The sequence below is a fragment of the Dicentrarchus labrax genome, unplaced genomic scaffold (assembly GCF_905237075.1).
Source record: "Dicentrarchus labrax unplaced genomic scaffold, dlabrax2021, whole genome shotgun sequence".
NCBI classification, from domain to species: Eukaryota; Metazoa; Chordata; class Actinopteri; family Moronidae; genus Dicentrarchus; species Dicentrarchus labrax.
The window spans coordinates 14,190,123-14,207,739 of NW_026136703.1; the positions used below are offsets into that span (position 1 = coordinate 14,190,123).

Consider the following 17,617-nt stretch of genomic DNA (forward strand, 5'->3'; position numbering starts at 1 on the left):
AGCCTGCTGAAATCAGGCGTCCACAGTGTCTGTTTTGTGCCAAATCATAACTGTTTATTCAGCCAAACACAGCATTATAAAATGTATTGCTGTGAAGATTTATAATGAGACTGAGATTGTGAAGAGAAACCACAGGCTTCCCTTCGTACTGCTTTCTAGACACGGTGAAGCCTCCAACATATCAAAGACATTCTTTATCATTTCCAATTATTGAGAAATATTGTCATTTGAGCCATCTGAACCACCAAGTCTAATTTGTTTACTTCAAGTGCCTTGGACGCCACTTTAATGTTTGAAATAAGATCCATTCTCTGTGGGCTGTCTAATGCCCTGAAAACAAATGACAGATTGCACAGGAGAAGTCCTAACTTTTCAACAATAACAGAAACATAGTACTCTTTTCTTCCCATTGAGATGCTGCACACTGCCACGTACTTTACCTCACCTTCTCAACATGGTTGCTTTTCTTGAAACCCAGCGTTTGTTTTAACCTCATAAGGTCTCAATCAAAACAGGGCTGCTGCTGAAAAGTAGAGTGTTGGCTGTTGAAGGTTACTGAATTACTATGCTCCAACATTAAACTCACCAGTGAGCTGTGCTTGGGTTGTGTGTCCATGTTCTAGGGCACATGGGTAGACAGTAATCAAATAGAGAGGAACTGAGCGTATGGTGTCCTCAAACTTAATTTGGCTGCTTGCAGCTCTGACCCAGTGACCTTTGACATTCCAACCCGACCAGCGAGGGTACCAAATCATTTATTTACTTTGTCAAGACATAAGCCAGACGAGGGGGTTTCAGGCTGATGGCCAGAATCTTTGGAACACAAATAAAAGCCAGATTAAAATGTAAACAGCTAAGGCCATATAATAGATGACCTCGCAATAACAGTGTAGCCATTTTGATTAACAATCAGTATTGATTCCCAAGAAATATCTTCACGCATTAAACCAGTCATTTTGTTGATTCCCATTGAGCTTAATCAATTAGATCAATTATTTAGACAATAACTTACGGTGGCAGCAAATACTCGTCAATAGGAATCGTTCAGTCGCAGAGAAGACAGAGCCCATGGGGGCTAATATACATATCAATGCCTGGGTCATTTATTTTTGCATGTTGACAAAGAATCTGTTGTGTTCAACAAATGGCATTAATCGAGGATCATTCTAGGGTCAAAGGTGAAAAGGAGAAGACAGAAACCTGAGAGAGCAGAAAGCAGCAGGCTACTCTTTCTCTCTCTCTCTCTCTCTCTCTCTCTCTCGCTCGCCCTCTTCCTCTTTATAGCTTCTTTGCCTTTGCTAGTTTCTAACCATGTCTCTAGAGGATTATGCAACGGTGGCTTGCCACATGTCTTTTTCCAGGGCTATACTTGTGTAGCTCCACTTACCCTTTACACAAACTCTCAAGGCACACCCAACATTAAAAACTAGTTTTTGGAGTTAACAGTGCCTCCGTACAAGCTATTCATCTCCAGACCCTCTTGTTCTCCCGCTGAGCTCTCATTGCTTCTTCAACAGTCGGTCTGTAGCACATCCACATGTGCTGCTCAACTGCTGCCTTGCTGGATTTCCCCTCCTCTCCCTCCAGCCCCTCTCCTAAAATAGACCCATCGCTGGGCCTCTGAACGTTTGGCTGTTTCCTTCCTCCCATCTTGTCCACGCCTGTTAGAGGGTTACAGCTGCTCTCTTGCTGACCACAGTTTCCATTGCTCATCACTGTTTAACTCCCAGACCCCTTCTGGAGTCTATTACCAAGGCTAACTTTCCCAGATTTATCACCGCTATGACCTGCAGCAGCCAAAACAACAGTGGCGTGAATGCGTGCACGAATGCTGAATGGGCTGTTCTGAGTGTATGGGCTCAAAGAAAGCCCAATGCTGCATAGAAATTAGGCCTGTTTATTAAAGGTATATTTCAAGGATACCTTCTGTGGACATTGAGTCTAGACAATGTCCACAGTGTCCTGTTGTCTATATATGATACAGACATTTTGAGAAAGAATGACAAGGCAAAATTGGCGAGCTGCAGTGAAGATGTCTTTGATTGAAACTGTGAGTGGGTGATGGGATCACTGCCTTTTATTTCTTTTATCTTCATCCATGGTTATTCCAAGTTATTGCTAGTTTATCCATTTCCATCTACGTTTAAGGACTATGCTGTTTTAAAGCCACGCCAATCAAAAATGGAAAGAAAATATGTTCCCGATGTAACCCCAAACACACTTTCAGACTTTTCAGTTCAAAATTCCCACCAGTTTTCCATTTGCCAGTCACATCCCTCTAAGGTTATTGAAACGGTAAGAATTCAAACCATAGTGCCAAATTGCAAAGGGCTCATCAGCACTTCGAGCGTCTTGTGTTAGCTCGAGTTTTAGTATTCACAGCACAAAAACAAATCCAACCTCTATAAGTAATGCATACTGGATGAGGCACTCCTGATGGTCAATAGATTTGCCACCCCGACCTACACCACTGTCTCTGTTTGTTTCCATTACAAACCAATTCTTATCATGCATTATGCATTTCTAAAATCACTCTGTCATTAATTCATCAAAAAGTGAAAGAGAGAGGGACGGCGAGAGAACCGAGAGAGAGAGAGAGAGAGAGAGAGAGAGAGAGAGAGAATCAGGAACAGATTCATGCTGCTAGATTATGCATCCCTGCAAATGCTTATGGGAGAGACAATGAGTCTTGAGATGCAACGCTACAGTATTTTTGTTTCACATGATAGGCTTATTAATCACAGTAATGAATCATGAGATGGTTTGCGGAACAGTGGAATCAGGAGTAAACAAATGCAGTTCATAAGCGGAGGATAAGGCCCTCTCAGATTAAATGCTACAAGGGGAGACAGAGAGAAGAAGAATGAAAACAATATTGAAGGAACTGGGGTGACTTCTTGTCACATACTGAAATTCCAGCCTTTCAGTTTACATCTCTTTGTTTGCTCCATCTTTATCGGCTTGTTTGCTTGTTTGTTTGTTTGTTCACTTACTCATTTGATGACTTGCTTTATAATATGGTAAAAGGCTAGTTGTGCATCTATGTAATTACACTGTAATTGATGAGCTAATAGACATGTAAATTATGCAGTAGTGTGTCGGCAGCAGAGTAGAAAGAGTGGAGTGTGTTGTATAATTACAAACTCCAGCTGCCACGCTCCTGTACAGGAGTCATAAATTAAGCACACAAAATTTGAATAACTAAGATTGGAGCAATTTTTTCACTGTACCGTATGGCAGTGATATTCCACGTGGTTCCTATATGCTGGGGTGTCTTTTGCAAACACACTGTTCACCTTTACAAGGTGCAGAACCATGTGGTCCAGTGTAGTTTAGTTGATAAAGCATGTGGTTGTCATGGGTTAGGAGTTCAATTCCCAGTGGGGTCACAAAAATTCACTCACATTACTGTAAGGTCCTTTGGGTAAAGCCATCTGCAAACAGCATGTAAGCTTATTTTACTGCTTTACCTACTGCACAAGCATGGTGTTTAGATCTGCTTTTTCAACAGTATTTTGATTCCTGTACCTGAACTGTATCTCTGTGATGATTTAAACACTACTGCTTTTAATAATCTGCCATCATATGTTACAAGTATTACTCGTTCACTTTTGCAATATAATTCAGGGCCAGCTTGAGACATGTTTAAAGAGGCCACAAAATTATTGAAGCAATTCATCTTGTTTCTGTTCACAACCCAACACACAACACAATTTTTGTCTCTCGCATGTGTGAATGTTGTACATTTGCAACCTTGCTCCCAAAAGAAAGACCAGGCTATGTTGTAAGTATTTACAATATTAGAAGCCCTAACCTGTTGGTGGCACTGAAAGAGAGAGGCATGATTATAACCGTGGCATCAGAGGACTCATCAGTGCAGGCTGACAGGTTGTAGAGTTCTCAAGCTATCTGTTACTCGTACTGTCCCAGTCCTCCTCTGTGCTCCTGTACGTAATTACAGTGGTTAATCTTCTGGTTCTCCCCTGTCTCCTGCCCACTCTCTGCCTTCCTTATTAGCCCTTCCTTGCCCACCTGAGATTTTTGTCTTCTTCCTCTTCAATTTTTTCCCCTCGTGGTAGCAGAGTAGTCCAATCAGAGTTGCCATTGTTTATTGTGATAAGTTGGGATAATGAACAAATGACCTGCCACCTGGAGCACTTAGAGCCTGGTGTTAAACTCGGGTTATAAAAACCTCTTCCAGCTCTATTGATTTACTGGCAACATTTGATTGTACCCACGGGGCAGGGGGCCTGCAAGGCTGCACAGAGCTCTTACTGTTTTACAGTCCTTATTACACCAAACAAATAAATCTCCTGACCATTAATTCACTGCCTGTACCCTCACTCTCCAGACTGATAGGCCAAAAATCAGAACAGATTCAGGCTGCTTGGCAGACTCAGCAAGATAACTAGGTAGTTAGAGGCAATGTTTCTTTTCTATGTGCCCCATTCCATATTGGATTAGCAGACCGCAGACAACTTTGAGTGTTCTCGGAAGATTTTATGATCGCTCAGGACAAATACATGAGGAAATGATTTGAGTTGGGCTATCCTGTTTTTGCAAACAACGGTCATTATTTCAATATCCTGTGAGGCTGTTTTACGATGCCCCTGCGGTGCTTTTTTGGCTGCTTCTCCCCTATATACTGAACAGGGACGTGGCACCTCATAGTTAACAAAAGTCAACCGCAGGGAAAAGTCAGACCAGCCTGATTTTTACAACAGAAGGCAATTGTAAACACTCAGGGGGCCCGACAAATGGAACTGAGAGGAGTGTTGCACTGGTCCCAGACCAAAGGCCAAATCAGAGAGACATTCAGCCCGGATGGTAATTTGAGAATGAGGCAATCCTCTTGTAAAACATTAATAAAGGGCTGTCCAATAAAATCCCCTCCACCAATTAATGATTTTAACCTTAGTGTTTGTTGGAATATGCGGGTTGATGAGGCTCTTGCCTCATCTGCTCTGAAAAAAAAAGCCGTAGACTGTAATGCTGCTATAAAATGGGTGATGTTAATTATTTATGGGAATAGACACGTTTGTGCACCCTCAGACTTTTTCGCCCTCCTTTCACACACAGGTTATACCCCAACACAAACCCCTATAGGGTATACAGTACTGAGCCAGAATGATGTATAAACTGCAATACTAGGAGATGAAAGATTCCCTGATTAGTTCTTGCCAACATGTTTACCATAGTTTGAATCACTACCATACCCACTGATTGTAGACTTATGTAATGTAGGTTCAAATACACTTTCCATCCTGCCCACTGGTTTCCCTGTGGAAACTGACGCATAATTGTCAGCATATGTGCAACATACACACATTCTGTAGCTTCACTCACATAAAACCAACACACACACAGCATGCACACTCAAGTGGAGAATCCTTAGAATGATGTCACCTTCAAACGAAAGAAAAAAACATGCCAAAACCATGCTAAACTCAAGGACCGGTTCAGATTAAACAGCCTGGTTAGCACACACAAACACAATTGAATAAACACATTCACACACATACACAAATACACATGCATTCATCTACCCCAACGCATTCAACAGCGTGCATTTCTAGGAAGCAGTGCCATTTGGGTCAGATTTCTTCATCCAACAGAGACCTGTGCTGCAGAAAAAGGATGCCTGCTTATCGTGCAGGACTCACCGGCCACAGCATGAAGGTGGCTTTGAACATTTAAGCTCTACCGGATATTCATAGGCTTCAGTACCTGGAAGGTATAGGACATGTTGGCTCACAGATACCTCTGACTCCAACTGAAGGATAAATCCTTCTCCCTTGTGGCCAAACATGGCATGTAAATATTCATACACATACATGAACGTAGTTAGGATCAGTCAATGTTCAATGCAAAGATTTAGAGACAGCATAATCCATCCAAACCTTTCAGACCAGATCAGAAGTGCCAAAAGTAGGTCTGCTCCTGCACTACATACCACCTGGGATTTCTGCCATTTTGATGTGCTTAGTCAGGGCACTCTAGTTGCTGGATGAAAGACAAGACCACCAGACAGCTAACCAGCTAATCTGCCGAATATTCTGTTAATCTGACAGGCTGTGTTGAATAATGAATATGTACATTATCACAGAGGGAGGTATTACAGGGGATGCAGTGGATCACTCTCTATGTGGTAGGTGGACATGGCATATCTGTTATCAGTGTGATTTCTAATGAGTCAATTCACAGGTGAGTTTACATTAAGCATGCCACTTGTGTGTGTGTGTCTAATTATGACAAAGGTGAAGCTATCTTGATCAAGAACATGCTGTACTTTTGAATGGATCAGCAATAATGCTTCCAAATGCAGTTCACTAACAAGTCATACATATATATTTTTTTTAAAAAGGTATAACCTCTAATAGATGTGTATGCTTGTGTAGGTGTGTGTGTTCCGGCCATTAACGTAGCTCTGAATCTGCCGACTGTTTAATCACCAATCTAGAACAATATGACCCATGAATGATAAATGAAAGCATGCATGCTGCCATGACAAAATACCTCTTCTTGTCAGCTGTAACAGCAGTAAATGACTTTCCACTCTGAGGTGCTTGTCCCAGTGATCAGCTCTTTCTGGGGCAGAGATTTAAATTGAATGAACATTTGATTGTTTATTTATTGATTATTGGGGATCTTTTTCTGAGCTCAGCTTGAAAACATGACATATACAACATGACAGTTTCCCACTCCTGGTTTCGACTGACAGCCTGTTGTAAAGTTCACACTGAACACCAGACAACAAGGTGTCTACATCCTGGACCTATTTTCATACATTTCTTTTTATCCTGGTGCCCCTTCCCCCTTTCTTGGCCCCCATTTCATTCCATTTCCTTCTGGGAGTAAGGCCCGACTTTACCTTTCAACCACGACACACTACCTGTCACAGTGCAGAACACACACACACACACACACACACACACACACACACACACACACACACACACACACACACACACACACACACACACACACACATCCCTGAGCATGGTGCAAGAGGCATGTGACATCTGTTCTCTCTCCGGTGGGCTCCTCATGTCCTCGACCTCATCCACATCGTTTCTGAGCACCTGGGAGGGAGGAGGGGAGGCTGTATGACAAGGGGACATACTAAAGAAAAAGGGGATGAAAGGGGTTGTGTGCGTGTATGAATCTGTGTGTGTGCGTTTGTGTGTGTGTGTGTGTGTGTGTGTGTGTGTGAGTGTGTTTCTTAGGAGGCGGGTGGTGTTGTAGACAGAGAGCAGTCAACCACAACATCAGTCAAGACTGCCACCACCCTTCCTCCCACCATCACTAACTTTTCCCTCCATGACCTTGACCTGAGTTTGGTGCTTTCTGACAGCATAGGTCCTTGTTGACACCAGCTGTGCCTACACACTGTGCCAGATGCACAGAAAGTAGGCTACAGTGAGGTTGAAAAATCAAAGGGTGGAGCGACATAATGTGCTATACTGTACACACACATTGAATAATAGCGGTGCAGTTCAGTGACCTCAGATAGTCTGATATGTAGTAAAATGGATAGCTTTGCAGACATGAGGCTTGTGGTTTGAGAAGTGGAGACATGAAAAGCCAAGCTAGAAACATCAGAGCAGGGAAACGCAAGTGCACATTCCCAAATAGCTACTATGGTAGTGCCCTTGAGCAACATAACTACTGCTTAGCAGCAAGCAGTAACCATTACAGTTCATTACTGAAGCCAAGGCAGAATTGCTTTAAGCTGCCGTTCCAGTAATGGCTGGTAGGTGTTGGCTCCAAGAAAACTCTGTATATTGGAGTCAACAGTAAAACTCTGGAGAAACATAAAGTCAATACATTAGTGTCTCAAAGTTAGGCTCCCAAAAGCTATTTTCCCTTCTTCTAATATTTGTTGCGGACATTGTTGGGACTTGAAAACCAAAACAATGAGCTGAAAGATGTTATAAAGCTCTTTAGAGCTGAGGGGAACTGCAGAGTGACATTACACATTTGATAAATTGTAACAATAAAGATATTGAATATAGCTGCTTTAACAAGCTCATATATATACGATATATTTCATTCTTGCACAAGCTGGTGTATTTTACTCTCTAAGGAATTCTCCTTTATTGTATACCCATATGACATATTTCTATGGTGTGAGAAGTGTAGCTGCCTGAAGCAGAGGCTGTGTCTGTTTAGCACATTGACTCAGCAGGGTCATGGGTTCGCTGGCTCAGGCTCAGCTCCCTAACAGCCTTTTCAAATCATTAAGTAATGAAGTGGGTGCCATTCAAATATAAATGCATCCACAAGCCAGGATCCTTTCATGTTTCAAACCATAAATACTCTTGGATTTTCCTCAGAGCCAATATACCTATCAAAGCCATTTCCAACATCTGTTATCCCCCCTAAAAAGTGCAGGACACTGGGCCAATTGCTGTAGCTGTGCACCAAAGTGTTTTATAATTCATGGGATACAAGGCAGTTATGCTTACTTTTTCCTAATTTGTTAATTGATTATTGCCTAATCAGTCAAAGATCCTGGCTCAGAGCCCTTGTGACTGAGTGTACTGTGGTTGTGTTTGAAGTAGCTAAAAACACACAAACACAAACACGCATGCACTGCACAGAAACACACAAACACAGAGTGAGATAAGCAAACCCCCAGATGTAAGTCTCTTGATACTTACTGATTATTGTGAGTGCAGCCACCACTGACCTTGGCACACATAGCCGCAGCAAGCTCCTTCCCTCTCCATCCATCTCTCTCTCACTGGAGTGGCCCCTGGCCTGCAGCTTATTGGGGGGCCTGGAGCCAGCTTCCCATCTCAGACAGGCCCTAATCTGGGAGGCAAATGATAAGGCTGAGGTTTACAGGAGGGGCTTTGCACACTCACCAAAATTTGCATTTAAAGGCCCTCAAGTAATCTTTAGGCTTATTTAAATCTCAGCAAGACACTAGCTGGAGAGATGGAGGGGGGAAATTCTGCAGATCCACCTCCAGTGCTTCTTTCCCATGGTAGACCAAATCCCCACCATAAATGAGCGAAGATGTGGATTGCTTTGCCGTTCTCACAGCAGCCCTTCTGTGTATTATCAATGGCATTTAATTGACTTAGAATTATTTTTTTCTCTCCGCAACCAAATAAAACCGCCACATGGGACAAAAGCTTCAACCATCACTGTAAAGCGGTTTGTGAAAAAGGCCATTTTTGCCAGAAAAAGTACACTGGCAGCACTAGAATGGAGTTTACAGTTTCTTGCTTATTTGCTTGTTTGTTTGTCTGGTTGTTTTACATGAGTAGGTTTGACTATGTCTTTTTTCCATGCACCCTTTGTTCATGTGATTATAATAAATATGAAAGAAACATTTGCATGTGTTTTAAGCTCCTACAAAGGATTGCTGCAGTATGACCACCTAAGAAAGACATTATTGTCATGCAGGCTCTTTCTTTTTTCATATTATTTTAAAGCCCCCCCCTCACACGTAGTATTGCTCTTCTGTTGTTTGTCTCTCTGTATTTTCTATCACCAGTCAGAATTATTCATTCGATGAAAAGCCAAAAATGGAAAACACAATAATGAAAACACCAAACAGTCGCTGGCACACTGCTACAATATATTCTGTCCCAGTTTTTGTCTAAGTGTGTGCATATTTACCAGCTGCTGCAGCTATAGAAGGTACTGTATTGCTGTCAGCATATTCACTAGTTTACTGGCATCTCGTCCTGCAGTATGTATACCATAACAGCACAATGCTTCTGCTCAGCCAATTCGCGTCAGCGTCAGGGGGTTATTTTCAGTGTGGGATTCTATGGTGCATCCTACACATCCAGAAGGGATTTGAAAGATTAATCCTCACCTTTCCAACTGAATGTATGTAATTTGGTTTGACAAACACCAGCCCTACAGGGACGTTTTCTTCATTAATACTTGACAATGTGCCTTGCGTCTCAGGCCTGTGGAGATGTAGCGGTGTGACGGACGAGAGCATTAAAGTGACCCAGATTCAATCTTTCTTTCTTTACTTGCAAGCTTTTAACACTGAGTATAGCACCTGTGATACAAAATTCAGTTGAGAAAGCAACAAAGAAGGGGTGTTAACAGCCATTACAACAGGCCACACAGACGAGACACGATCTGATGATTCTCTCAGACTGTAACATACACTAAAATATTTATGAGGGCTGAGAAGTGTTCAGAAGTAGTTTTGAAGACCTTAAAGATCTGTGTGAAACCTTATGCATAATATGAGCAAACAGTGTGCAGTGGTTGTCTAGTTCAAGGTACTTTAACAATGTTTTAGTGTTTTCAGAGTTAATTGTTCATAGCAGATAAAAGTAGCCTGATGATTCTAGTCTCAAAGGAAGAGTTCAACATTTTATGCTTATTCACTTTCTTGCTAATGAAGGAGCTTTATGCTCCTAACTAAGAAATAAGCTGGCGCATAACCCCCTTAAAAGTGCAACTTGATATAAAGATATGCCAGAGACATAATATGTTAGAAAGTGAGGTTTTGTGGTACCTCTGGAGGAAACTATGCTAGCTGTTTCCCAGTCTTTCCAGTCTTTGCACTAACTTCAGCTAACTGGCTGCTGGCTGTCGCCTTACATTTACTGGAGAAACATAAGAGTGGTATCAATCTTCTCATCTAACTTCTGGTAAGAATACAAGTAGGCAAAACATATTCTGTGAGACATCTTCTTATTTTAAAGTATGTTTCCTCCACCACACAGCAAAATAACACACACAGTATCTTTCAAACCACTACCAAGACTGGTAGACAATATTAAAGCACGTGGAAAGGCTAAACCTGATATCATATTTAATATTCTGCCAGATTTTCTCTTTTGCATAACCCAATTCACAGCCTGAAGACAGGTCAAATCAAGCTCATGCATATAAAAGCCGTTGCCCAGGGCAAAGATTTAACCAGCCTGGATGAGTCCCAAGGCTCTATGTAGTGAACAAAAAACACCCTTGCTGCCATTCCAGCTCTGAGAAATATGAGGAGACACAAGAAAAGAGATCTGGACAGAAGCCCCATACCCCCCCCCTTCCTCCATCTCTGAAACTAACCGTTAGCTTGGCTTCCCAGTCACACTATGGAGACCCTGCTCACTCTTCCATGTCATGGCCACTTCCTGCTGGCTCTAAACAATGCAGACTCCATTTGGGCCGCTGTAATGGCTGACTGCTTGACATAACCCTTGTCAGTGAGAGCTGAGATAGGTGACACTTGACAGATGTGTAATTGCTGGAAGAGCTCACTGACAGGTGGATGAGCTTAAAGACACCTGATATGCTTCTGAGGCTGTTGACGCAGGGGATTACACCTTTAAGCAGCACCGGCTTCCCTGGGTTTTTTTCCCTGTGTGCAGAAAAACAGAAAAAAAAACTGTTTTGGTAATTTATTCAAAGTCAAATTGGTTTGATTTGTTTGAGCCAAGATATGAGCCAAGTGTGACAGTGAGAAAGGTTAAGTCTCCTGCAATAACCCTCATTTAATGCATCCAGATGTAAATTCTCTGTGAGGCAATGTATGGTTTTGACATCATCCGAGCAGGCTTGTAAAAGCCTGTGTCGAGGCGTGATAGCTTTCCCTCTCGGGTCAGCCCAGGTGAGGTGGTACCAGAAGCCGGAGATAACACTCCACCCCTATAAAAGACAGGAAGTGAGATAAACATTCACTCCTTGATTAGGAGCTGGGGTGTGGGCTGCCATGTGGGAGGTGGTGCAGTCATAAGGGTGGAACAGTAAGATGTGGATGGGGGCGTGTGTGTGTGTGTGTCTGTGTGTGTGTGGAGGGTTGTGTTTTATGTGTGGGACTATAATGCAAATCAATGATCTCCTTCAGTGCAGAGCAGAACAGCACAATGCCTGCACACCTGTCCATCATTCAACATCTCCTGTTCCACCTCTTGAAGCTGGGTGAAAAAAAATCGCTTTAGCTCACAGTCAAGGGGTTGAAAGAAGGGGAGGGGAGCGACAGAGGTGTGCTTAGAGGCCCAGACATTCACTTTTCTTTTTCCTTGCTGAGAAGACCATGTTATTAGAACTGCAGTTACTAAATTGGGAGGAGGGAGACCGATGCTTTTGGATGTGACCTCAATTGCACTGGCACACTATCTCACCCAAAGTCTCATTTCACCAAGAAAGACAGGGGAAGGGAAAAGAGAAATTGACAATATCTTTTTGTACCATCATGCATAGACAGCATATAGAGATTTAGTGATGATATAGGGGGGTGGTGGCTCTAGCTGCACCCTAGAAGCTCAGTTCAGTTCATTGGGGGTATTTTCACTTATAATTGGGGTAGCTTTCATCTTGCCTGCCAAAAGGCGTAGCAGCGAAGAAGAGCACCAAGAGGGAGCTATCACTTCCCCTATTTCCTGGCCCCAGACAAAGGCATCCAGGCAGGCAGCCTGCTGAAGATGATGTATTTCTGATCAAAGAGCCTGGAGTTGTCAGCAGCCCGGCCTAGCACAGCAACCTGATTGCTCCTGGATAGATTTGTCCCTTTGATCAGAGCAGACTTTGACTGCAGGCACTGTTTATGCAAAGAAAAGACGGCAGAGAGAAATCTACCCAGTGTTATGTGGAAACAGGCATTGGGCTGGGGGAAGGACTTTAGCTTCAGGATATGTTGGTTCACACAATAATACAAGATGATATCTGTTATAATTACCACTAATGAGATAACATTGCAAAAAGCCTTTTCTGCAACTTGTTGCTGTGATGCTTTTTGCGCTGACAGCAAAAATTCTTACTTGTATGTTACTCTCAATTAGCTGATAAAATGGTGCCTCTGATTACAACTAAATACATCAGATATAAGAGTGAGATAATGCAATGTACTTATTTTTTACAAAATTATCAGTTAGTTACACTATGCAAACATCTTACACATAATGCAAATACCCACTGGCTATGAATTTATGTGGACTTGAAAAGGCACATAATTTTGTCATAATATATTGATGTAAATTCTCATGGCTAGAGTTAAGATTAGTTCTCCTAAATGTTCTACAAAGAAATATTAATGCCATCAGTCTGTAGGATTGTACCTACAAATCCCACAGTGAATTCAGCCATGTTATGTCTAAAGAGAACAGTCTTCTTGTGCCCGGCTACATGAGTTCAAACACTAAAATGTCAAACACAATTGACTTTAAAACACTCCAGTAAGGTTATGGAAGGATTAGCCGTGTCCCATAGAAAATGAAAGGGGGTGAACTCATCGCACCACATTCAGTTGGTCTTTCTCATGAGACTGATGTCCAAAGGGGTCTTCCCAGTTCACTGCATATAGAACTGGCAGAATTTTGTATGCCAAAGACATGCATAGAATAAATGTAGGTGTTATATTCAATATAAAAAAAGAATTGTTTACATCCTTTTAATACTATCTTCACAGTATCTAAATAAATACATATTTAATTACCGCTGTCAAAATATTTCTTGAAGTCAACGCAACGTTTATCTTGTTTTCCTCCTCCTCACTCTGCATACTGGATAAGTTCAGGTCATAGCTTTCAGGGACATCAGCCTTTGCTGTTTTTCTGTCTTTTCTGTCATGTTAAACATTAAAAAGGTACAGCTCAGCACGCCTCCTGCCGAGAGACGTCAAAGTCAAGGTTAATTTATGGATGCAAAATACCTCATCTCTAGTTTTAAATGTATTTTATTCATTTTTTTTCTTTATTTTGTTCTGCTGGTGACAGGTGCTATTTAAAGGGGTTTCAGGCACACGCGTACACACAGTTTAAGTCGGTGGAAAGAGGGCTGAGTGGTTATGTAAGCTGTGATTAACATATCTGACGGCTGCATTTGGGTCAAACAGTGATGGGTAATTCAGGTCATTTCTGACAGCTGATGAAAACAGAAATCATCATGGCGGGCGGTGGGCGTAATTATGTATTTATGAGTGCAAGAGGACCTTGGGGGTAGCAAGCAGAAGAGATGAGCACATACAGAGAAGTGCCTGAGTGTTGCCTTGCTACTGTAATGACAGCTCATTTCCCTGTGTGGATGTTTTTCTCAGCTCTGCGCCAAGCTTTTGTTAGTCCCACCAGTTTACTGTACCTGCCAGCCCAGCCTTTTATGGACAATACAGAAGGGTTAAGTGTTGTATTATTAAGGGATGAATTCTCTGTTGAGACCTTGGCCAAGGAAAAGGAAAGCGTGTAGGTCTTACCCAAAGGGCCCTCCATGGCAGCTTGTTTGTGTTGTGAAAAACACTGCTGTGGTTTAGGCACATTTAAAGATGCATTTGATGTTGAATTATGGCGTTTATGCATACATAAATACATCAGCCTCTTGCACTGTATGGATCTGCTACTTCCTGAAATATATTATTGTTCTGTATATACCATTCCTGGCAAAGCATATAACTTTACATTTAATAGTCCACAGTAAATGTTGCATTTTTGTACATAAAATTAGTTTTTATATAAAAGTAGCTTTAACTTTAACTGTGTAGAACTCAAATCTCAAATACAATAAAGAGCGAACTGAAAAGGGAGGATGGATAAAGCCAGATGCAAATAACCCTGGAGTTAAATCAAAGCCATCTTCAAATCAAACCCCCAGCAACGCTCTCCCCTCCCTCTGTCAATCCATTGTGACATTTGTGATACGGGCAACACTTTCAATCTATGGCTGCCTACTCCATTGGCCATGTAAAGTTTAATGAGCACCTTTTGTGGAGTGATATGAATAATGTATACATTACGGAGCTTTAAAGCGCCTATGGTGCATCTGTCTCCAGGATGGACGGAAGCCACGGAGAAGAAGGACCAGTGAAAATTAAAAAGCCTGAGGGTAAAGGAGGAGAGAGATAGAAAAAGCGAAAAGTTGAAGGCAGTCACATTAATTTGAAGGCGTCCGTGTGCCACTTCCAATGCAAAGTAGAAGTCATCAGCACAAGCACAGAGCTCACCAGCCCACCTCCCCCCTCTACACAATCTATCTCTCGTCTGTTGCTCATCTGTGTCAACCTGCTCGTCACATCAGGAACTGAGCACACAATGACATGGAGGGGAGGGAGAATGTTTTCTTGGAATTCTGGAGAGCGCAGCAGTAGATGGGGGGGGAAACATAAGTCAGTATAAAGCAGACAATCCTGTTCCTGCACTCTTGCAGATAGCATTGATCTGTGATGTAAAAGGTGGAGATGCACTGTACTCTGAATGACAAGCTCACTATTGTAAAGGAAAGGCGTTAAAAAGACTCCAGCAGTGCACTTTAAACACAAAATATAAGAAAAGCTGAAGAAAGTATGTGCTTCTAAGTGTATTGTAACAGAGGCAGAAGGATTATTTGAAATAAATTCCAAACCAATGTTTTAGGAGTTGGTTCTTATTTCTTTAAAAATGAATCTGCTCAATGGCAAAGATAAAAGCAGGTTAATTGTTACATGCACTTGATGCTAATATTTTCCTCAGAACATACTCTGAAAGCCTTATTGAAAGAGAAGTACCCAAGCCTTTAACCTCTAAGAGCATTACAGCAATAGCTCTTCCTCTCCACCTCGCTCCATCCTCTGCTCATCCAAACCACTCTGTCACAAACCCCTCAGCCAAGAGCTCACTGACAAAATTAGAAATCTCCGGCACGTTGGCTGCTGCACCACCCCCCACCCCCCACCCACCCCCCACTGCCTCCCAATTCAAAAGATTGGTGGGCCTCTATCTTCTTAGAGATCTGCTCCCTGTTGAATAAGCAATGGAGCGTTCCCACTTCACTTGTCCACGCCAGGCTGGCCTGAGCGACCCTTCCCTCCCTTACCCTCTCTCCCCCTCCGTCATCCCCTCCCCTAACCCCTGTTTCCATCTCCACAGATTGACCCCCCCACCACCATCCCATCCACCTCCCCCCCTCGGCCCTCGCTCTCAGCCGACATGGACACACAAAAGAAGGCTCCGGCTTAGTGGCCTTGTGATGGATGCATTTTCATAGGCCAATCTCTGTTATCTTGGAGAAACAGGTCTCAGCCTCCATTCTCTCAGGGCTTTACAGTTTTCTCTCTGCCACTCACCCCGCCCACCCCTTTCCTTCATTTTTTTCACCTCCTCCCTCCATCCCTCCATCCTCCTCCACCATTTTCCGAAGGTCACTCATTAATACCCCTGAGCATTGATGCTGACCCCTGTAACCCTGAGCTTGAAAGCCTGGCTCTCCCATATTGAGCATCCAAGCCCTTGTCCCAGCATTCTCACCCAGGCCTGAGTATGGAGGCCTGGAGCCCCCAAGGTCAAGGACTGGCTGACATCGGGCCCCAAAACAATAGGAGGCCCTTCCTCTCTGCATCCCCATGGACACCTCCTGGGTTGTGCCTCTTTAGATTGATTGGCTGTGCAGCAACATCTCCAAGTCAATCAATTTGATTCATTTAATGCAGATGAGTCAAACTTAATTTATCCACGGATTTCAATTTTTCCCAGAAAATAGAAAATCTCACATTTAATGATTTAGTCAATCTCAGTTCAGGTGCAAACGAGTATTCTCTTTAATGTAGCTTTCATCAAATGTTGCACTTCATTATCTTTAAATTTACACTTAAAGAAAATTGGACACCACTCAGTCTGTTTAATGAATTTACCTAATTTCTGTTTCAGTGTTATCTATTTATTTATTTGTAAATGATTGAAAGTAAGAAAGGTGCAAATTATATGCAAAGCTTGTGACAGACGACCTCACACACAACAATGTATTTCTATACAGTGTAGCTATCAAAAGGCAAAACTTCTTGCCTTCAATCTCACAATGTAGCAACCTTGATTCACCCCCAAATAGTGGTGTTAAAAATCCCCCTACAATAAGCTCCTTCATTTTCTGCTCACTCTGCAGTTTGCAGCTTCCTCATTTCCCAGCCGTGGAGTTTCACTGGGCCTTGATGTATCATATATCTCTATGTTTTTCCTGCGTGGCTCTTTTTGGGCCTAAGGTCAGAGGGTGAAATAAAGCAGACCCCATTTTGAAGCTGACAGGGTCTCCAAAGCCTGAACCCGAGGGCAGTCCCCCTAGCCCCGGCCTGACAGAGGCCGCGTTCGACAAAGGTGCAGTTTGTTACAAGCTTCTGAGGAAAAAAAAAAAAAACACAACAGGGAGGGTTATTTGGTGTTCCTTTGACCCCTTAAGCCCTCTGAGATGAAAAGGCTTTCAATTTTTACCAGACGAGGAAGACCACTTCAGCACAGAACACCAGTATGGGCTTCAAAGCTCAGCAGAAATTTTAATCAGAGACAAATTACTGTATATTGTGTGATGTACTGTGCTCCATCGCCACGGTCTGAGGGGGCAAAGGGTCAAAAATAGAGCAGCGCTACACAGACGAGAATTGGCGTAGTATCCTTGCAGGCAGTGAGTGGTGATTGCATGGTCTCTGTCTTTTTAAATCATGAAAATTCACTGGTAGATTATGTCAGAGCAGTTAGTTGTGAAAGGTAGGGGAGGTAAAAGCCTGATGGGCTTGCATGTATCTGCCATCTTAAATCATGCAAGCTCAAGGCAAATATCAATACCACAATGCTGCTTAAAACAGCATTCTGCCTAATAAAAACATATCTATCATTTACAACACAAGGATAAGAGAAGAAGCCCATGAGTGTACCGTGCCTTATGCCATTTACTAAACATTTTA

At 42.6% G+C, this 17,617-nt stretch overlaps 1 protein-coding gene across 1 annotated transcript in view; it reads left to right on the plus strand.

Annotated features, from left to right (window-relative positions):
- The first annotated feature begins 451 nt into the window (after positions 1 to 451).
- Positions 452 to 17,617, plus strand: part of cga (glycoprotein hormones, alpha polypeptide) — a 235,034-nt gene continuing 217,868 nt past the window's right edge. The window contains exon 1 of the mRNA XM_051396113.1: positions 452 to 457. Within this exon, the coding sequence (XP_051252073.1) occupies positions 455 to 457 (3 nt within the window). The 5' untranslated portion in view covers positions 452 to 454. The remainder of the gene's footprint in view (positions 458 to 17,617) is intronic.